The sequence below is a fragment of the Macaca mulatta genome, chromosome 5 (assembly GCF_049350105.2).
Source record: "Macaca mulatta isolate MMU2019108-1 chromosome 5, T2T-MMU8v2.0, whole genome shotgun sequence".
NCBI lineage: Eukaryota > Metazoa > Chordata > Mammalia > Primates > Cercopithecidae > Macaca > Macaca mulatta.
In genome coordinates this window covers 16,839,162-16,862,915 of record NC_133410.1, presented here as the reverse complement: position 1 = coordinate 16,862,915, position 23,754 = coordinate 16,839,162, and the positions used below count along the sequence as shown (strand labels likewise).

The window sequence follows — 23,754 nt, the reverse complement described above, 5'->3', positions numbered from 1 at the left end:
TGTCCATATAAAAATTAAAAAAAAAAAAAAAAAAGTCTGATGAAAATGTTTTGATATTAGTGTAAATAGCTAAAGCATTTAAAGACTTTAGAAGTCACCTGGGTTATTTTCTTACGCGTAAGTTGGCTTGCATCTGGCTTTCTACTTTTGGCTCCAGTGTTAAAGAACATGTCTTTTGGAGCAGACTGTTAGTTTTAAATATCTCTTGTTAGAAATTTAGCCATTCATCCAATATTGCTATGGGGAAGTGCCTACTCTAGTACAGACACTGGGAATGCAAAACTAAATAAGATTACTACACATAGGAAATTAGTTTTAAAATATATGAACCTATCTATTACCCCAAGCCATTTCTGCTATCTAGGGTCATACTAAATAAACCTAAACCCTAATCCATATGTTGGCCCTTCACATATTGAAAATAGCTTATAGTGGAGAATCATAAAAGAATTGAATGGAGCAGCCATCCACATGTAATGAAGATTCATGTGGAGGACACACTTCAATTAAACCCCCACAACGATACTCACCCAAGGAAATGGAGAAAATATATAGATACTTTGTACAAAGATTTAAATTATATCTGCTAATCACAAGGCAGTGGCACAAAGATCAGGGCCAAAAGTGTTTTGCTCAGGTAGCTAGGATATATAGAACAGCCTAAGAAATCTGGATAGCTTCGCAGACTTCATGAGATAACTGCAAGCTGGTAACATACCTGTCCACCAGTGATATCTATTGAACTGAGGGAGTTACATTCTCTGGACCAACCACCAGTGCTTCTATGTCAACTTGCTGCTGCTAAAAGAAAAATCTCTACGCTGTGTCTCAAATAATTTTAAATAAAGTTGAGTTAATGACTACATATTTGAGTCTGCTAATCATGCAGTTTGCCAAGCTCTTCCTTTCAATTAGCAGCAGCAGTGAGACTTATTGTAAAAATAAGTTTGCAACTGAGACCAAGAAATGGAAAGGATGAGGATATACCACAGTGACCTGACACTTGCTGGCTTCCCATCTTCTGTGAGAGCTATGACCAGCTCTTCTCAATGAGATGTGGAAAATGAATGCCTGGTTTTCATTTTTTATTTATTTTGTTGACACAGGGTTTCACTCTTGCCTAAGCTGGAGTGCAGGGGCGTGATCTTGGCTCACCGCAGCCTCGACCTCCCAGGCTCAAGCGATCCACCTTAACTTCATTGGTAGCTGTGGACTACAGGTGCACACCACCACACAGGCCAATTTTTGTATTTCTTTGTAGACGCAGTTTCACTCAGGCTGGTCGGGAACTCCTGAGCTCAAGCGATCCTCCCACCTCAGCCTCCCAGAGTGTTGGTGTTACACTGGTACCTGGTTTAAAAAAAAAAAATGGAGTATAACAGTGTAACAGGAAGACAGCTATAGGGTTATTGCCTCTAAACTATGGAGGCAGTTAAAAATGTTAACAGCAGTTTCAAGTTGAATCATAAAACAGGAATTTGACTGGAATTTGGGCAGTTTATTTGGGAAAACATGATTCTGACATGACACGTGATATGAAAATTCCTGGAATCATTAGGGGAGTTAGGCTGTATACAACAATAATCATTCAGAAGGGACTCAGGATACTGGTTAGCCTAACAAAATTAAAACTAACTTCCTAGTATACACAGCAACCAAGCTAGTTTATCAAATTAGCAACAAACCAGATGAAACTCCTAAAATGAGTGTTGCAGTTAACAAGGAGCTGGTACTATAGTTTTATTTGGGGGGAAATTGTTAAGTTTGGGTTAACTGCTCGCCTATGCCTAATTCACCCTCCCATCTGTGGTATCAGCTGTGGGACCTGACACTCCAGTGTAACAGCTGATGGTTTTGGTTTACAATAAATTAAGCAATGGACCAGTAGGTGCAACTTCCTTTGAGAGGTACCCAAACAAGTGGAACAGCCCAAGGGTATGGCCATCTTCCATCAAAAAAGACCCTAGATGGGCTTTATGGTTGCACCTTGAGTAACCAGAATGTCCTGATAGAGTGGCAGAGCTCTGGTGAAAGAAGGGTGCAGCCACTACCGGAAGAATTCTAATTTCTGAATCAATTGAAGGCTGACATTAATGTTGGCCACAGCCAATGCATTCCTTGTAGACTTACTGCAAAGTGTGTTATATGATGTTGGTCCCTGTCTACCTATTTGGTACTTAAGTAGACTCCCATGCCTTGAAAGGTCCAAACCCCAGTTTCCTTCTTTGAATGCAGTTTTTCTATGTTGGTCACATTCTACTTGGGACATGTTTCTTGAAATGGGTTGGGTTGCCAGATTTAGCAAACAGAAATACAGGACACCCAAATAAATTTGAATTTCAGATAAATAATGAAATATGGCACATATACCAGAAAAAAAGTTATGTTATTTACCTGAAATTTGAATTTAGTTTCCTGCATTTTATCTGCAACCCTATAAATATGATAGTGGCATGAATTAAGCTTGGGTTTCAGTCTATATTGTTGTTCCCAGGAACTGTCTGTACTCTTTCCAGTATGTGTTTTTTTCTTATGTCTAAGTAATTGACTAGTAGCCAGGAGCAGTGCTTGTGCACACCCGTAGTCCCAGCTACTCAGGAGGCTAAATTGGGAGGATTGCTTGAGCTGAGGAGTTTGAGGTTGCAGTGGGTTATGATCATGCCACTGCACAGAAACATGAGCACCAGAGCAAGTGCCCGTCTCTAAAATAATAATATTTAATAATAAGAGACCGGGGGTGAGGAAGGCTCACACATAGTTGACCCAAGTTGTATTTCTTATATATTTATTTCTTAGAACTGTTGTTGAGTGTCAGAAGAGGAGGCCCAATTGCAGATATGAGACTTTTTATAGGAGACACGTGGTATTTAGCTAAAATAACCACATAACCATTACAATATTTGCAAACACAAATTTTTTTAAATGCTGTCTCAACAGCAGGTAGTTTGGGTTTGTGGTTGGTGGTGGTTGTGAAATGGAGACTCACTCTGTCACCAGGCTGGAGTGCAGTGGTGCGATCTCAGCTCACTGCAGTCTCCACCTCCTGTGTTCAAGCAATTTCCCTGCCTCGGCCTCCCGAGTAGCTGGGACTACAGGTGTGCACCACCATGCCCGGCTAATTTTTTGTATTTTAGTAGAGATGGTTTTACCGTGTTGGCCAGGATGGTCTCGATCTCCTGACCTCATGATCCGCCCGCCTCAGCCTCGCAAAGTGCTGGGATTACAGTCATGAGCCACCAGGCCCAGCCATCTCTGTGTGTTTCAAGCAGTTACTTTCTCACTCTTCTTTACCATGAAGGGCAAGTATATCATAGGTAGCAGAGTTATGACAACCATTTTTCATCACAGAAAAGGTTCACAAATTTGGAACACCTATCTTTGCCTTCCAGAACCCCCAGAAGACTCAAGGATTTAAAGGCACAAGGTACCCTGGAAGGTAGGAGTAATAAAGTTGAAACCAGGGGATTTTTTGAAAGTTTATCTTTGCTCTCCCTTTGTAGGCAGGCAGCTATCTCTCTAGCAAATGACTGAAGCCTTATTGTCTGGAGAAATTAAACCAAATAGAACTGAGGACAGGGGGAGGATGGTAGTGATAGTGATGTGCTATATGGAAGACAAAATGATTGACAGAATGTGAGTATTCTGAACATTATGAGCCTCCAGTCCAATTTCTCCACCTGGCTACAGAATCTGGCAATGGGGTTTATACCCAGCCCTGCTCACCCAACCCAAAAAGACCAGCAGTAAAAAAAACAGCTTGACACTCGATTATTTCTTACAGTGAAACTGAGAGTCCACAAGCCCTGTTCATTCTTATACAGCCTTCCGTCACTTGAAATCACTATACACAGATAGCCAAGGATCACTAGATATTTGAGGAAACTTTCAACATGAAAGATGAACATAAAGAAGCTGTGATATTCTCAGAAACAAATATACTGCTTCCATTAAATAGGATCAGGATGCTATTTTTAAAAATGAACAATCCAAAATCAAAAGCTATTGGAAAAACAGGACACCAAAATTAAGCATTCAGTAGATGTATTAGAAAATAACTTGAAGAAATTTTGAAAAGTAGAACAAAGAAATGAAAACTAGGCAAGAACAAAAAAGAAACTTTAAACCTGAATAATTTGCAACATCTAATAAATAAGAGTTCCAAAATGAGAGAACAGAGAAACAAGGTGAAGAGAGAAAAAATTAAAGAACATTTCCCGAAAATGTAAGACTTAGTCTCCTAAATTAAAAGGGTCCACTAAGTGCCCTGTGAAATGAATTAAAAAATACCAAAGCACATTGTTAGGATATTTCAGAATGCTAGAGTTATGGAAGGACCTAAAAGCTTCCCAAAAAAGGTAGCGGGGGAAATTACATAAAAAGGATACATTTTCAAAATGGCATTTAGACTTCTTGGTAGCAACACTGGATGCTGGAAGATTATGAAAGCAAGATCTTTAAATTTAAAAAGAAATGATTTTCAACCTAGAATTTTGTACTCAAATAATCCAATCAAGAGTGGGGCTAAAATAAAGATACCTTAAGATTTGCATGGTCTTAGAATTTTATCTCACTATCTACCCTTTCTTAGGAAGCCACTGGAGGATGTGCTTCACCGAAATGAGGGAGTAATCTGAGAAGGATGGGATCCTGAAACTAAAAGATGTCACAAAGGAAAATGAAGAAAGTCCCAGGATAACTACTGTGTCAAGTAAGTTGGACGGAGGTTCCAGGAAGTCGGTCTCTAGGAAAACTGCGAACAAAGTATTTGAGTACAATGGAAAGTGTAAAAATGAGCAAGAAATTTGAAATTTTATTTCTTAGAAAGTATGTTATTTAGTAACCAGAGTTTTAAAATTTGACATTAAAAGTATAGTCAAATTGGAGTCTTGTCAGCTATAATTAGATTGGTCATTATGGCATAATACTCCACAGTTTCCTGTAGATGCTGACCTTCATTAAGATGTGCACCGCAGAAGATATTTCTAGAAAATAAAGTTTTTCAATTTGTTTTTGTATTTTATTTGCTTAGGCAAATCTCAATTTTGTATTTATTTACAGAAATAATGCATGGTCTATAGCAGTAATTTCAGCGAGCTTTTTGTTTAAATTTTAGCCTCTGTAGAATCAAAAGCATGAAGAATTACAGGTTGAGCATTCCTAATCCAAAAATTCAAAATCTGAAATGCTCCAAAATCCAAAACTTTTTGAGTGCCAAGATGACACCACAAGTGGAGAATTTCACACCTGACCTCATGTGACAGGTCATCAAAACAAAGGCACACAATATATAGTTTATTAAAACTATTGTATGAAATTACCTTCAAGCTACATATATATGAAACATGAATGAATTTCATGTTTAGACTTCCCATCCCAAAGATATCTCACTATGTATACGTAAATATTCCAAAATCTGAAAAAATTAAATCCAAAGCACTTCTGTTCCCACACATTTCAGCAAGGGATATGCAACCTGTATCTACTTTTTAAAAATAATATTCTGAAATTCGATATTGTTTTTCATCTTCCATGCTATTTTTGCTATCAAGATATAGTTATATACAGTGGCTGGTCCATAATATATTCCTATATAATATTTTAGATGTTTCCTTATGAGTTATGGTTCAGGGTTTTTTTCTATGCTTTGTTTATATTAATATTACATAATCTCAGAATGAATTTTTATTTACTTGCAAGTGATATATATGCTGATAGGTTTTTCTCTCTGTCATCAAATCTATTGAGTAAACCATGCCAGGCCAATTTGTCCATCTCCTTTTTTCTAAGTAAGAAATAACATATATACAGTAAATAGAGTGCACTAATCATAAGTATACTTGATTTTTTAAAATATGTATACATTCATATCAAGATCATATAAAAATATATACACTCAGACCAAAGTATTAAAAATTTCAAATTCTCTTGTGCCCTTTCCTAGTCTATACAGCTCCCAGAAATAACTACTCTTTTCTAAAGATCTATTAGTTTGGCTTGTTCTCAGAATTCATGTGAATGGAATCATACTGTATATATTGTTTTATGGCTGTCTTCTTTCATCAGTGTACTTGTTCGTTTTTTTATTGTTATAGACTATTTGATTACATGAATATATCATTATTTGTTTATCCTTTTACCTGTTGACATTCACGTTATTTCCAACTTTTTGTTATTATGAATAAACCTATAATAAACATTCTGTATGAATTGTTTTGTTTTGTTTTGTTTTTTTGTGGATATGTGCATTCATTCCTTTGGGCATATACCTAGGCATCAAATTGCTATATCAGAGTAGTTGTGTATTTAGTTTTAATAAAACTGCCAAACACTTTTTAACATGACTGTATCATTTTATACTCTCACCAACAATGTATGGAAGTTCCAGTTGCTCCATATCTTTACAAACACTTGTGATTGTCAGTCCTTTTAATTTTACTCATTCTGGTGGTGGTATAATGGTGTCCAGTGTCACTTTAATTTACATTTATTTGATCAGTGTTACACCTTTTTTATATGCTTATGGGACATTCAGATACCTCTTTGCAAGTACTTGTCCAAGTTTTTTGCCCACTTGTAAAATAGACTATCTTGTTCTTATTAATTTGTAGTTCTGTTTTTTTATTTTTTAGAAATGGGCTCACACGGCTGCCCAGGCTTGTCTCAAAATCCTGACCTCAGATGATCTTCCCCTCTCAACCTCCCAAAATCCCCCAGCTGAAATTACAGGCATGACTCAGCCTGTAGGATTTCTTTATATACACTGTATACAAGTTGTTTATTTATATAATGAATTTTTTCTGCCATTCTATGCCTTGCCTGTTTATTTTCTTTTTTTTAAGACAGAGTCTCACTCTGATGCCTAGGCAGGAGTGCAGTGGCGCGATCTCAGCTCACTGCAACCTCTGCCTCCCAGGCTCAAGCAATTCTTGTGCCTCAACCTCCCAAATAACTGGGATTACAGTTGTGTGCCACCACACTCAGCTAATTTTTGTAGGTTTTTTGTTGTTGTTGTTAATAGAGACAGGGTTTCTCCATTTTGGCCAGGCTGGTCTCGAACTCCTGACCTCAACTGATCTGCCCGCCTTGACCTCCCAAAGTGCTGGGGTTACGGGCGTGAGCCACCACACCCAGCCATTGTTTCTTAATGGTATATTTTGATGAGTAGAAGTTTTCAACTTTGATGAAATCTAATTTATCAGATTTCTTTTTGTATTATGGTTAATGCTTTAACAAATCTTTGTTAACCTGAATATTATGAAGATAATCTCCCATTTTTTTAGAAGATGTATAGTTTTAGCTTTCACATTTAATATACATTTTCAAATTTGATTACTGAGAAGAGAATATTTGTGGGTATCTTCATTTTTCCCTAATACTTTCTTTTTTTCTTCACATTCCTTATTTTATCCAAATTCAAAGGGATTTATCATATATGACATTTACGTCTTTGGAGGGTTTTTTTTGTTTTTTTTTTTTTTGTTTTCATGAAATTTGGGTAGGAAAGTTGACATTCTGTTTTTAAGTTATCCCCAAAAGACTGAAGAATTCCCAAATTGGACTTCTTCCTTAAATCTAATTATCTAAGTGGCATAAATTAACTAAAAATCGAACAATTCTTAACACTTATTTTGTTTAAAATTTTGAAAGTTAGCACACCAATTCTGCATTATTCTACCATTTATTATTATTTAAATTTTTTTTACATTTTTGAGGTATTCTTTTAGACATTCTCTAGTCTTACTATTTTAAATACTATCCTTCTACTTCCCTGTTATTCAACTACCAGAAAGTTCTCAGTATCAGTTTCTGTACAAAACATTGACACTTTTCACAATTATTAATTATTTGTAGCACTTTACTTTTGTAGTACGTACACATTAATGTTTTTGCTTATTGATAGAAGCACATTCATTCAGTTAGTCACTCAACAAATATTTATTGAGCACCTACACAGTGCCAAGCACTAAGAATTTAGCAATAAACAAAACAGACAAAAATTCCCACCTTCATAAAACTTACATTGCAGTGAGATTTTTTTCACTTCAATTTATAACTGGAATGTTTTTGTTTACCCTTATTTAAAAATGAATGTTCAGGCCAGGTGCAGTGGCTCATGCCTATAATCCCAGCATTTTGGGAGGCCCAGGTGAGAGGATCACTTGAGTTCAGGAGTGTGAGACCAGCCTAGGCAACATAGGGAAACCTCATCTCTACCAAAATTTTTTTAAATTAGCCAGTTAGGGTGGTGGCATGCACCTGTGGTCCCAGCTACTCAAGAAACTGAGATGGAAGAATAACTTGAGTCCACACCACTATACTCCAGCCTGGGTGACAGAGTAAGAGACCTTGTTTAAAAAACAAAACAAAACAAAACAGATAATCTGCAATAAGTCTGAATTATTTGCACTAGGTAATTGTATGTCCATTACAAATGAGTGCTCCCCGAGGTCAGGAGATCAAGACCATCCTGGCCAACATGGTGAAATCCCGTCTCTACTAAAAATACAAAAAAAATTAGCCAGGCATGGCAGCACACTCCTGTAGTCCCAGCTACTCGGGTAGCTGAAGCAGGAGAATTGCTTGAACCTGGGAGGTGGAGGCTGCAGTGAACTAAGATTGTGCCACTGCACTCCAGCCAGGCGATAGAGCGAGACTCTGCCTCAAAAAAAAACAATTAAAAAAAAGGCCGGGCGCGGTGGCTCAAGCCTGTAATCCCAGCACTTTGGGAGGCCGAGACGGGCGGATCACAAGGTCAGGAGATCGAGACCATCCTGGCTAACACGGCGAAACCCCGTCTCTACTAAAAACACAAAAAATTAGCCGGGCGAGGTGGCGGCGCCTGTGGTCCCAGCTACTCGGGAGGCTGACGCAGGAGAATGGCGGGAACCCGGGAGGCGGAGCTTGCAGTGAGCTGAGATCTGGCCACTGCACTCCAGTCTGGGCGACAGAGCGAGACTCCGTCTCAAAAAAAAAAAAAAAGGGTGCTCCCTTTTCATAGTGTACAGTTATGAAAAATTGCTAGCCAGCCAGAAATTACATTTCCCTGACCCCCTTATATCTAGATAGTGCATATCAGTTTTTGCCAATGGAGTGACAACAGAATCGGAGTATTACTTCAAGGCCAAGTTGTTTGAGAAGTGAATATAACTTCTCTGTGTTCTGTTTTGCATTTTGCTGGCTGGATGCAGATGACTGTTAGGCTCTAGGGGATGGTGGACCCACAAGATAGAAGGAGCTGATCCTTGATCCAGTTTAGACAGGAAAGAAGTCCAGAGACCAGTAACTCAGTCACTTTAATGTGAGCAAAAAAAACCATGTCAAGCTACTTGTGTAGTTTAGCAATTAGCATCACCTTAATAATATGCTTCCTTCATTAATACTGCAGATGCTGTTAATCTGACCAGATATGATGTTTGTCTGAAAACCAAACCATTATTATTGATCAGGTACAATTTCTGGAATAACGAAGACAATATTGAAGGTGGAAGTTAGCTATGTAGCCTCCCAAAGGCCAAGGCCTAAGAACAAGATTTTTGCTGAACATTGAGGTCAGTGCAGACTCCAGTGCATCCCCAGCAGGTAGTGACTAAAGAAAAAAACAGTATGGGAGGCAGGTGTTGTATAAGAAAGTGGGAGTAATTGTGATCATTCTTTGACCATGAACCATAATGTTACTACAACTGTAGTTAACATTAAGTGGTTAGTGAAATTCTAAGCAAATAAGGCTGAGGAATGTGGAGGAGGTATGGTGTGGGAGAACCATGTCCTTCTGCATTCATTATGGTAGTAAGCACAAAATGGGTCAGAAAATAATATCTACATGCTCAGAATGCTCCTGTATTAATAGAACTGGTTGCCCCTGGGGGAGTGGAACCAGTGACCTGGAACAAAGGTGGGAGGGAACCTTTTCATTTTTTCACTTTTGAATATTATACCATATGAATATATTATGTGTTCAAAAATCATCATTTTGTGATTAGCTTGTGAGAATCGATTGGTCAGGGAAGATATAACTTTACTGAATTTCACAAAGTTGGTGGATGAGATTGCAAAACTTATCATTTAGTAAGTACACGTAATGATACTCTTCGCTTGAGTCAATGAAATTTTATAGGTTTTCGGTTATAACAGCTATTTAAGTCAGTGTTGAAATAAACTGAACTTAACACTAGACCTCTGAACTTCAAACTAGACCTCTGAATCACAGTATCTCAAAATGATAAATTCAATTATGTTGCTTTATTTAAAATGTTACAACACTGTTTCATAATATGTTAATAGTATACAATATTTCTAACATTTCATGAAAGAACTCACTGCTACGGCACCTCTGACTGGAGTAGTCAGTCCAGGGCTACCTGATGGGTGTGATTTGAACCGAGATTTGAAAGCTTTTGGGATGTGAATAGCAGAAAGGACACGAAGAACATCACAAAGCAATTAGAGGGAACTAGTCAGGGTTGGTTGGGCCATTAAGCAATTCTCATCATGGTGTCTGGTAGCATCTACAATAGCATCACTGAAGAGATTGTTTTAAATGCCTGACCCCAGACCGACTGAATCAAAATTTCTGAGATGGGGAAGCAGAAATACTCACTTTTATCAAACTCCTTGTTTAGTAAATCTAAATAAATTTTATGTTTACTAATATTTGAGAATTTCTAACCCCATGTAAATGCTCTGGATAATACTTGTCTGCAAAGACACTGTGGAGGACAACTACCACCAAAAACAGCAGAAGTCATTTCCAAAAAGGGAAATTGAGAAACAACTACATTGCGATATTCAACCATAGATCAGATGTATTATGAATACTTTAGTCCATTAAAAAATTTGAGTTGCCACTTAGCACACAGCTCAAATGATCATATTAATATTGAACACAATCTGACTGACATTGCTGCAAAACATCTTATTCCAAAATGTCAGGCTCCATGGTGTCATGTCGATACACTGAAATCGCAGTATGTTGCGATTGTGTAAAAGAGGTTTTCATTTTTCTCCCTGGGAGATGAGATGGAAGAGTTGATACCATGCTACATTTAATGAAACCCTGAATACTAGTTAATGTGTGTTAGGATTACAGTTTAAAAAAAAAAAAAAAAAGCATGATGCTAATTTACACGTGTGTTCTTACATTTCCTCAAAAAAGGGAAGATGTTTGACAGAAAACATCAGCTTTTAAAAATAAAATATGAAATATGGTATAGGTGCTACAGGGAAATGCAGAGCTATGAGAACATATTTTAAGGACATGCAAACAGATCTGCAGCTTGCAGCTACAGAGACAGCCTTCCTGTGGAAGTGACATCCAGGCTGAGATCTGAACGATGAGTAGGAATGAGTCAGGCATAGTAGGGGAAAAAGCCTTCTAGGGAAAGGGGTTAAGTGAAATACTCAAGAACATGAACTTGGTTTTAGATGAGTAGTAATATTAGGAGTAATAACAACAATTGAGTTACCCATGCTGCCTAACTGATTAGGAAAGAAAAATACTAATTAAAAGCTTTAGCCTAAGTAAATCTACCTAAGTAAATTTTTACCAAAGAAATCACCTAAGGCAACACTTAGATTATCAGCGTGGTAAAGATGAATTATTTAACACCTGTTGGGACAACCATTTAGCCATCTGGAAAAGCATGAGTCTGGAGTCTAACCTCATTCCATATATCAGCATACATCCTGGGTAGATAAACCATCTTTTAAATGAAGTCAAAAAAGTACTAGGATAAACTATAGATTCCCTTTTCCTCATAATCTGGAGTAGAGAAGGCTTTTCTAAGCATGAGGAAAAAGCCAAAAAATGTAAGGGAAAAGATCAACAGATTTTCCTACATAAGAATTCAAAATGTTTATAGAGCATGAGAAAACTAGAAAAAAAAAATCCGCCAACTATGGGAAATGCTTGCAATATATATGATAGGCAAAGTGCTAAAAGCCCCTATTAAGGAAGAGCTCTTTGTAAGCAGCAAGAAAGCAAGGCAAAAACAATGACTAATCAAGTTGTGGGAAGGTATTCAGTTCTACCAGCAAACAAATGGTGCGGGGGAATATTTCTGTGGGAACACTTGCACATCTGTGCAAAAACCCACTTACAACAATGTCATGTAGGCGGTTCCCTTGATGCAATAGTAACCTTCGAATACACGATCAGGCAGGCCGACCCAGGTGTCATGCACAGGAAACCTCACACCCCAAATTAAGAGGCTCAAATCACATGGTTTATTGCTTTTCAACAAAATGTAGTTGGAAAGATACAGTGAAGTTTAGCACATTTAGGATAGGGTCCCAAGAGAGGTGGGAGGACAAATTACATGAATTTCATGCTACACGGTGTTGTGGCATCTTGTCTGCTAGCTACATCAGCCTTTACCTCTGATAGTTAGGTCATGAGGACCACAGGTTAAGTGAAATACTTAACCACGGCCAAAACTGAAAATGGGGGCTCAGCAGTGCTTACAGCCAGCGCATACTTGCTCTGTCAGAAACTCAGGGGCAAGGATACCTAGCTAATGACCTGCCGAGATCCATGGTTTTTTTGTTGTTGTTGTTTATTTGTTTGTTTGTTTGTTTTTAGAAACAGCATCTCACTCTGTCACCCAGGCCGGAGTGCAGTGGCAGGATCATAGCTCACTGCAGCCTCGAACTCCTGGGCTCAAGCAATCCTCCCACATTAGCCTCCCAAAGTGCTGGGATTACAGACATGAGCCACCGCTCCCAAATGAAAGCCATGTTCTTAATCTGTGTTTCTGTAGCAGAACAGAAATAGGGCCAGAACGGGTGTCACTAATGAATGGCCATTTTAGGAATGAACTATCAGCCTGAAGGTGGCGTCGTCTGTACACTGCAGCTTGGCCTTTCCCACCTTGTTCTGTCCGTGAGGAACACTCTTGTTTCTTCCATCCTTTTTACACATATCCCATTTATTCTCTTTGTCATGTCTTGCACTACACTACCTATACTTAACATCTTAATCCTGCCTATTTCACAGGCTACTTCTTTGCCCATTATACTTAACACGTGAGTTTCATATATTCTTTCTTTATCTATCCCTTAGGACAGAATTTAATATCCTCATAGTACAGCAAGCCAACATTACAAATATACATTAAACATTTTGGCTTAAAATATTTTAAAAACTGTCCAGGAGAAGATAGAGTAAATGATATTGTATGTAATGGAAGACTGGTTGTTAAGAATGGGAAGATAGATCTTCATTGACAAAAAGATATCCACTTTATATTACTGAGTAAGTAGAGTTCAAAAACATTATTACAGGCTGCGCATGGTGGCTCACACCTGTAATCCTAGCACTTTGGGAGGCCAAGGTGGGCGGATCACTTGAGGTCAGGAGTTCGAGACCAGCCTGGCCAACATGGTGAAATCCTGTCTCTACTAAAAATACAAAAATTAGCCAGGCATAGTGGCAGGTGCCTGTAATCCCAGCTGCTCCAGAGGCTGAGGCAGGAGAATCAGTTGAACACAGGATGCAGAGGTTGCAGTTAGCCAAGATCGCACCACTGCACTCCAGCCTAGGCGACAGAGCAAGACTCAGTCTCAAAAACAAAACAAAACAAAACAAAACAAATTATTGGCCAGGTGCAGTGGCTCACACCTATAATCCCAGCACTTTGGGAGGCTGAGGCTGAGGTCAAGAGTTCGAGACCAGCCTGGCCAATGTGATGAAACCCCATCTCTACTGAAAATACAAAAATTAGCTGGGCATGATGGCGCATGCCTGAAATCCCAGCACTCAGGAGGCTAAATGAAGCGAGAGAATCTCTTGAACCCAGGAGGTAGAGGTTGCAGTGAGCCGAGATTGCACCCCTGCGCTCCATCCTGGGCAACAAGAGTGAGACTTCATCTCAAAAAAAAAAAAAAAAAATACTGTAGTATTTGTTTATAGGTTTCACAGAAATGTGTAAACATTTCTGAAATACACATATGTTTGTTACATTTCTATATGTGTACACAGAAATGTCTAGAAGTATCTTCTCCAAAATATTAACAATAATTTTCTCTGAGTTTGGGATGTGGGGTTATTTTTGCTTGCTTCTACTCTTTTTTTGCTGTTGTTGTGTGTATTATCATGGATGAGGATGTTTGGGGGGATATTACAAGAAGTTCATAATCTAAAGAAAAGACAAGTCAATTATGAGTTTAAATTTTTTTGACCAAGCACAGTGGCTCACACCTGTAATCCCAGGACTTTTGGGAGGCCAAGGTGGGAAGATTACTTAAGCTAGGAGTTCAAGACTAGCCTGGACAACATAGCGAGACCTTGTTTCTATTTTTTTTTAAATGATAATTTTAAAAAGAAAAAACTATCATATTGCCAGCATTGTGCTCTGGGAAGCTTATATTTGTAATCTAAAGAAAAATCAATTGGTAAGAACATCACCTTTGAAGTCAGATAGACCCAGATCCATTCACTAGCTGTATACAGTTGGGAACTCAACCTGCCTTAGCTTCACTTTCCTAGTCTGTAGAACGAGGATGACAATAAGTACCTCAGAGGAGGTCAGAATATGTGCTAAGGGCTTAGCACAGTGCCAATATGACATTAGTGGCCTAATAAATGTACTTCCACCTCCACATTGGATACAGTACTTAATTCTCTTCTGCCCTCAATTTCATTCCTGATGCTGTAAAGGGACCTACTAATCCCAGTGCTGGAAAATCCTAGGAGCTGCAGAGGACCCTCCAAAACAGGTGGGCTCATGGTGCCTTGATTACAGCAGCCGTGGGCCAGCAAAGCTGATAAAGGTATCTGATTTCCCCGTTGTCTTCCATTGTAAAGTTGAAAGTATAATATTTCCTACTGGAACATTTTTTAGCCCCAAGACCTAATGAAATCATTATTTAAAAACGAAAACTTGGGGTTAGACTTGCCGTTTTTCTAAACTTCAGTGTGTAAAAGATCATCTAGAGCAATGGCTTTCGATTCTTTTCAGACCAAACATCACCTCTTTTATAACATCCATGTTACTATCTTGAAATTTGTAGGCCCGGCGCGATGGCTCACGCCTGTAATCCCAGCATTTTGGGAGGCCGAGGTGGGCAGATCATGAGGTCAGGAGATCGAGACCATCCTGGCTAACACGGTGAAACCCCGTCTCTACTAAAAAAAAAAAATACAAAAAATTAGCCGGGCGTGTTGGCGGGCGCCTGTAATCCCAGCTCCCGGAGGCTGAGGCAGGAGAATGTCGTGAACCCGGGAGGCGGAGCTTGCAGTGAGCCCAGATGGCGCCACTGCACTCCAGCCTGGCGACAGAGAGAGACTCCATCTCAAAAAAAAAAAAGAAAGAAAGAAATTCATAGATAATACACACCTTTTTAAATCTGCATGATTTCTTGACTCTGATATTTTTGACATTTGATTCTTGATATTTCATTATAACTAAGTAATATATACAATCGGCCCTCCATATCAATGTGTTCCACATCCTCAAAGTCAACTAACCACAAGTCAAAAATATTTGAGGAAAAAAAATGGATGGTTGTATCTGTACTATTCATATGCAGACTATTTTTTATTCCCTAAACAATACAGTGTAACAGCTAATTACATAACATTTACATTGTATTAGGTATTACAAGTAATATAGAGATAATTTAATGCATATGAGAGGATGTGAGTAGGTTATATGCAGATGCTACACAATTTTATATAAGTGACTTGAACATTCATGGATTTTGGTATCTGAAGGGGTCCTGGAACCAAACGCCTATTGATACTGAGGGACATAGTGTAGTACTCAGATGCTTGCATATGTAGGTAGACTCCCATGAATGTGGCAGTTAGAAGTGTGTTGTGGCCAGGCATGGTGGCTCACACCTGTAATTCCAGCACTTTGGGAGGCCTAGGTGGGCAGATCACTTGAGACCAGGAATTTGAGACCAACCCGGCCAACATGGAGAAACCCCATCTCTACTAAAAATACAAAAATTAGTCAGGCGTGGTGGCGCACACCTGTTATCCCAGCTATTCCAGAGGCTGAGGCACGAGAATGGCTTAAACCCAGGAGGTAGAGGTTGCAGTGAGCCAAGATCATGCCACTGCACTCCAGCCTGGGTAACAGAGCAAGATTCTGTCTCAAAAAATAAAAATAAAAAATAAAAAAAAAGAAGTGTGTTGTATTGGCAACCAAATATCATGAGCCACCTGGCCCTTGATGTGATTTTCCAAAATGGTGAATAACTTTTGGTAAAGTTCTTGACCAAAAAGGCTAATTTTCCTCTAGTTTACACAGTGGTTGAATTCCTGTAAAATTTAGTGTATATTAAGATCCTGCAGAAAATATTCTAAATACACAATTTGGAATTAAGCAGAGAGCTGTTTAATGTGGATTCCTCACCCCCTGATCCCCGTCCTCACAGGTTTTGTTTCAAGGAATCTAGGATAGGGCACAGAATTTCTTGGCCATGATTCTGATTCAGGCCTCCTGTTTTCTAAAGGAACTGGGGGAGGGAGGGGTTGTGCTAAAAAGAGAACTTAAGATGGTAAACTAGAAATCAAAAACCGAGGTTGGTCATTTGATACAGAATCTAGAATAGGAATGTCTGTTTCTACTTGTAATTGCCTGACGTGGTACAAATTCTCTGGGTCAGTTTTCCTCACGGACAAAAATGGGTTATTGTTACCTTCAGTATGGATGGGTGGAACTGTGGTTTCTGAGACCCTTTGAAGCTTGTTTGGTTTATGAAGACTATTAAAATTTCTGACATAAGGCAATGTATAAATGATATACATTCACCATGCAAACGATCATGAAGACGCTATTATTCGAGCTTTAGGAAAAGCTAATCACGGTGCCGTCACTTTCCCTTAAAGCCCACTGTCTGAAACCAGAGAACATGCCAGAAAGAAATTTGGCCCACTAACCTCTCCCCTCACCAAACACTAAACAGACACCAGCTCAGAATCCGAAAACTTGACAGTCTGGCTCGTCTGCCCAAGGCCAGTAGTGTGGATTTGGACGACTCACTTTACTTTCAATGGGCTCGGTTTACTTAGATTTTCAGCTCCATCTGTTACTCATCTAACTGCTCCATTCCTCTTTGCTTCTTCCTTTCCCGCACCTGCCACCATCCTTTCTACCTCCCTAAATACTTTGTCTTTGCGTTCCTACCGCTTCCCGCATTATGCGTTTCGCACTTTCTCATCTCAGATTTCGGACACCCGCACCCTGCCATCCCCTTGGCTTCTCCTCTTTGTTTAGGCATCCCCGGCAATCCTCCCGCAATGTCCTGGCTCCTCTCCAAGATCCAAAAAGGAAGGCTGCCATCCCCAGCCCCGCCGTGCACTCGCGCAACTCAGGCGCTGGCCCACACCGTGCGCTCCGGATCCCACACCTCCTCAAGTCCCGGTGACTCGCCCTCACCTACCCGCCCCTCTCTTAGCATCTCGTCCCCCACCCCCATTTCCACCCTCAGCTCGGAGACTCGGAAGCCGCGGGTCACTGTGCCCTGTCCCGCTCCGGAGGCTCTTATTTCTCCTTGGCCCGGGATGACCACCTCTGGCAGGGTCCGTCGCCACCGAGTCCGGGGCCGCGCTGCACCCACGTGTCCAAGAGGGCCGTGCCCGCCCAGCGCAAACCCCCCAAGGCCGGCTGCTCCTAGCCGCGGAAGCTCTCCTCTTGCACACGAAACCTGCACTGGCTGGGGAGCGGCAGACGGATCGCCAACTACACGTGCGGGGCGCCGGAGCCTTGCCGCAGGGTGCGGGTGCCCGCGGAGCCAACCAGCCAGAGAGCCAGCGGGAGAGGAGAAAGGGTGGGCGCGCGGGTGGGCGCGCGGGTGGGCCCGGGAGGCGGAGACCTTCGGGAAGCTGGGGCCACGAGGCGGTGCAGGCGACGGGACTGCAGTGCTCCCTCTCCCGAGAAACCCACACGCTCGCACGCCCGCGCGCGCACGCACGTGCACACGGTGGGCAGGGAGAACACGGGCGAGAGTCTTTGAGTGCTGGGCGCGTTTTAGTGATGGCTTCTGCTCTCAAAAGCAAAATTAACCCACCCGGGACTTGCCCGGGCTCCAAAGACGACGCCCGCGGTGGCGCGGGCTGGAGAATAGACTGTGATCCCGAGATGCACGTGAAAATGTGCAAGAAGATCGCCCAGCTCACCAAGGTAAGGTGGGGCGCAGCGGGCCAGCGAGCTGCACGCCCGGGGCGCCGGAGCCGGGAGGGAGAGAGGATGCCCCTCCCGGGAGGCCCGGGCCGAATCCAGACAGAAACTTTGTCTTGGAGGCCAACCGGGAAGGGAAGCGGTCCTAAATCTGGGTGACTTGACCTTCTAGAGGCACCATCCTAAAGCAGCAGAGAAAGAGGATCCTTGCCAAGGAAACTCCCACAGCCTGCTTGCTGAGCAGGTGGTCTGTGCCTTTCCGAGGTGGGAATGTGAATCGAGTGTGTGTGTGTGTATGTGTGTGTGTGTCTCCGCCAGCTTTGCTCAAGTGCCTAGAATGTTGTGATTTCATTCAACTGCCATACTTTACAGCCTGGGGAGGTCATGTGGGCTCTATTTAAACACTTGATCCGTGTATTCCTTCATTCAACAAATATTTGCGTCATTCTTTGAGTGCCAGCAGCTTGCGTGGCACCGTACTAAACCTGGAATGCAGCCTAGGGGACTTACTATCAAACTGGGTGCAGACGTGTGTAGGAGCATAAATGGAGAAGAGCACGATTCACCAAATAATTATGGGATTAGGAAGGACCTTGGGAGGTCGGTCAGCCAACCCACCTCCCTACCTCCTGCAGAGCCCTGATTGAACCTTCCCAGACTATGTCTTTTTCAAGAAGACCAGCAAAAAGATGCCACCAGTGCTCTTTGTTAACCTTCTGCAGCTCCCCAATTAGGAGCTCCTTGTCACAGACTCCCCTCTGTGCCTTGTCTAGATGGAGAACAACATCCCTCACTGTCTCCCATATAAGGTTTCAAGTGGATGAATTTAGCTGTTTGCTTTGGGGTTTCCTTTTGGTCTCATAATACACTCCTGGTGCCGTGCCCGCCAGGGAAAGGTCAGGTCCAGGTCTGTCCTGTGGCATCTGGAACATGCTCTCTTTCCTCACCATCTCCCTCTCACTTCCCACACATTTTTTGTGGGATCACAGACATTCCCCTCCCGCTGTCCGGCCAACCTCACTATTTTGCCAGGACGAACAGAGCACAGAGTCTTGGAATTGAACACTAGCTGCCTTCTCCCACCTGTGTCATTAACTTCACATTCTTCGCACATGAGCCTGTCTCCAAAGAGGGCTCTCTTTGGTCAAGGGATGAAAAAAGAGATTGGAGATAGCCCTTAGAGTCCTTGGCATATATAACCGGTACTATTGATCTAACCTACATTCATCTAAATAGTGACATCAACCAAAACATGTATTTATTCAAGTACCTGAAAAGGCACTTGGCACAGTGCAAAGCATCTTCCCTATCTTCAAAGAATCTAAAATAGTTTTAGAGAAACAAGATTTGAAACATTGAGTGAAAGCTAGAAGACTATGTCTTGGGTGCTAAATTGGGTGCTTCCAATTACGAGTTCTATAGAAGTGGAAACAAAGGACAAATCAGTACGGAAGGAACTGTGAGGGGAGATTTTATAGACAAGATGATCCTGGAATTCAGTGTGGACTTATGGAATTCCTACTATGTGCCAACTGCTGTGCTGAATGTTGATGGCATAACAATTAGTAAGATATGGTCTTGCCCTTGTGGTATGACAAACACACAAACAGATCATTTCAATATAAAATAGCAATGATTCCACTCATTAATATTTATGGCACACCTATTATGTGCCAAGCACTGAAAACACAGCAGTATAGAAGGCATACATGATTCTTGGCGCACAGTAGGCAGTGTTTCTTAAAGTATATTCTGCATTAGAAATGATGATTGATCCTTATGTAGTGCCTCTGTTTACCATTTTTATGCTAATTGCTTAAATTAGAAGTTTTTGCTATTAATAGGCCACCCTTCTTTTGGCTACTATTTGTGTGTGAATTATTTTCCATATCTTCATATTTAATCTTTCTATCAGGTTTATTTTGGTTGTGTCTCTGACAGGTGAATTTAATCCACAGGCATTTACTGTGATTACTAATATTTTCTTCCATCAGATCTTGCGTTTTTCATTTACCATTATTTCTCCTTGCTTCTTTTGCTTCCATTCTTGGCTTCTATCGGATTAGCAAAGTGATCCATATTCCACTGCTGGTTTGAGAGCTTTGGGTTTTATTTCCATTCTTCTCAGAATCGTCTTTTATTTTTCAACATACATACTTAATTCTGATTTTTTTCTAACAAAGTTAGTATGTAATTGTTTCTTCCCATGAAAGAACTTTGTATATTTTACTCATTTAACAGCCCCTTCCTTCCCATCTTGTTATTGCTGCCTAGAGTTTTATTTTTACTTTTCTGTTTGTTTGTTTGTTTGTTTGTTTAAGAGACAGGGTCTTCCTCTGTTACCCAGGCTGGAGTGTAGTGGCACAGTCATGGCTAACTGCAGCCTCAAACTCCTGGCCTCAAGTGACCCTCCCACCTCAGAATCCCAAGTAGCTAGGAACAGGTCCACACCACCACCCCCAGCTAATTTTTTCTTTTTCAAAAATGCTTTGTAGAGATAGAATCTCACCATGTTGCCCAAGCTGGTCTCGAACTCCTGACCTCAAGCAATCCTCCCGCCTTGACCTCCCAAAGCTCAGGCATGTGTCACCGCATTCTATCTGTTTTTACTTCTTAAATTTAAAAATAGTTTTTATAGTTAAAAGTTAATTAACTTTACTGACATTTTATCAATTTTTCTGCTCACTATTTTTTTTTCTTGAATCTGCAATGTTCCCTTTAGGTTCACTTTTCTTCTGGCTGAAATCCATCCTTTAATAGTTCTTTCTGTAGGTGCCTTGGTATGGGAGGGAATTCATTGTTGGAAATGTCTTAATTTTGCCCTCACTGTTGTATGATAATTTATTTGGATGTAAAATTCTAGTGAACAGTTATTTTCCCACATCACCTTAATGATAGCACTCCACTGTCTTCTGGCACTAAGTGTTGCTGGTTAAAAATTCTGCTGCCAATCTAATTTTCATTCCCTTATAAATAAGCTGCCTTTTCCCCTTGATAACATTTCAGACTTGTTTTATTTATTTTTACTGTTCAGCAGGTTTTCTAGAACTGTCTTGGTGTTCGTTTATCTTTATCCTCTGCAAAAGTAGGAGGTACTATCTTTTGAGGATTATCATGTGCTTCTTTTTTTTTTTTTTTTTTTTGACAGTGTCTCACTATGTCACCCAGGCTGGAGTGCAGTGGTGTGATCAAAGCTCACTGCAACCTTGACCTCGCATACTCAAGCTGGACTACAAGCATGAGCCACCATGCCCAGCTAATTAAAAAAATTTTTTTTTGTAGAGACAGGGTCTCACTATGTTGCCCAGGCTGATCTCAAACTCCTGAGCTCAAGCAATTCTCCTGCCTTGGCTTCCCAAAGTGCTGGGATTACAGGGGTGCATGTGCTTTCTTTAATTCTGGAAAATTATTACTGATTTTCTCTTGCAATATTGCTTCCTAGCCATTACCTCCATTATCTTTTCTGGCACCACCATTAGGAAAGTGAGGAAGCCTCACTATCTATATCCTGAGATGTTATTTTTTTAAAAAGATTTTGTCTTTGTGTTGCATCCTGGTGAATTCCTTGCCTTCCAATTTGCCAGTCTTCTAAATAATTTGTCCAGTCCAGAGTTTTTCCCATCTATTAAGTTTTTTGAATTTCAATAATTACATTTTTTATTTCTAAGATTGCGCTTCCTATTTTCTTTCTGCCTAATTTTAACAGTTTTTAAAATTTTTACAGCTTTATTGAGATATAATTTACATACCATAAAATTCACCTGTTTTAAGTGTTCAGTTCAACATTGTCTTAGTCATTGAGCCATAACCATAATCCAGTTTTAGGGACATTTTCATCACCCCAAAGAAATCTTCCCTTGTGGACATTTGTAGTCAGTTCCTGTTCCCACCACCAGCCCCAGGCAACCATTCATCTACTTCCTATCTCTTTAAATTATCTCTAAATGAAACCATATAATATATTATTCTTTCCATCTAATTATTTTAGGTTCATCCACATTGTAACATGTATCATTAATTCATTCCTTTTTATTACTCACTTATTTATCTTGTTGTGTGGGTAGGCCATGTTTTATTTATCCATTCACCAGTTGATGGACATTTGAGTTTCTACTTTTTGGCTTTTGTGAATAATGCTGCTATGAACATTACATTCATGTGCAAGTCTTTATGTGTTCTTGGGTAGGTACCTAGGAGCGGAATTGTTAAGTTGTATGATAACTTTTAATTTTTTGAGAAACTGCCAAATTGTTTTACGAAGTGACTGTACCACCATACATTCTCCAGCCTACTTCTTCAGCACGATCTCCTCGTACTGCACCCAGTTCTCAGGTCAAAGTGAAGTACGATTCTTTCCGTACTCCACTGTGCACTCACCCAGTTTTTCTCTTGAAGTTTCCTCTCCTGAAATGTCTTCAACTCTAAAAGTAAAATCCTGCTTATGTTTTGAGCCCCACCTCCTCTAAGAAAAATCTTTTAAAAACCTTACTTTTGTGATTAAGAATGTATTAATTGACCAGGCACCGAGCCTCATGCCTGTAATCCCAGCATTTTGGGAGGCCAAGTCAGGTGGATCACCTGAGGTCAGGAGTTTGAGACTAGCCTGACCAACATGGAGAAACCTCGTCTCTACTAAAAATACGAAAAAAATTAGTTGGGCGTGGTGGTGCATGCCTGTAATCCCAGCTACTCAGGAGGCTGAGGCAGGAGAATCGCTCGAACTGTGGAGGTGGAGGTTGTGGTGAGCCAAGATCGCGCCATTGCTCTCCAGCCTGGGCAACAAGAGCGAAACTCTGTCTCAAAAAAAAAGAATGTGTACATTAATTTTTAACTGTGTATTAAGTGCATTTACGTATCCAACTATTTCTCCAGCAGTTTGTACAATGTCTGACACATAGTAGATCCTCAGTAAGCTTGTTCAATTTAATTATCGTTTCCTCCCATAGGTTTGTTAATATTTCTTTCATGATACTCATCCCTCTGATATTGTAGTTGACTTGTGGATAGTATGTCCTTAAAGTAATAAGCTCCTTAATTTTATTCATAACACTTTACACCTAGTAGACACTCAATATGTGGTAGTGTAATAAACGAATATTCATTTACACAGTGACCCAAGGTCCAAGGTGCACCTTAAAATCACCTACGGAGCCCTTATTTATTTTTTTACTATACCAATGTATCCAAAATATTCTAAAATATCTATTTATTTATTTTTAATTTGTATAAATTTAGGGGGTACATGTGCTTTTTACATGGATATAATGTGTGGTGGTGAAGTCTGGATGTTTAGTGCAACCATCACAGGAATAGGGTACATTGTACCCAGTGAGCTATTTATGATTCCTCATCTGCCCTCCAGTCTCCCACCTTTGGAGTCTCCAGTGTCTACTATTCCACATTCTGTGTTCCTGCGTACACATTATTCAGTTTCCACCCATAAGTGAGAACATGTGATATTTGACTTTCTGTTCCTGAGTTATTTAACTTAAGATAATAGCTTCCACTCGGAGAGCTTTTAAAAACTCACCAACTAGGCTGGGTGCAGTGGCTCATGCCTGTAATCCCAGCACTTTGGGAGGCCGAGGCAGGCGGATCACGAGGTCAGGAGATTGAGACCATCCTGGCT

At 40.4% G+C, this 23,754-nt stretch overlaps 1 protein-coding gene across 1 annotated transcript in view; it reads left to right on the top strand.

Moving 5' to 3' along the window:
* The first annotated feature begins 17,939 nt into the window (after positions 1–17,939).
* Positions 17,940–23,754, top strand: part of FAM184B (family with sequence similarity 184 member B) — a 151,940-nt gene continuing 146,125 nt past the window's right edge. Inside the window, exon 1 of the mRNA XM_015138087.3 lies at positions 17,940–18,128. Coding sequence (XP_014993573.3) covers positions 17,982–18,128 — 147 coding nt within the window. The 5' untranslated portion in view covers positions 17,940–17,981. The remainder of the gene's footprint in view (positions 18,129–23,754) is intronic.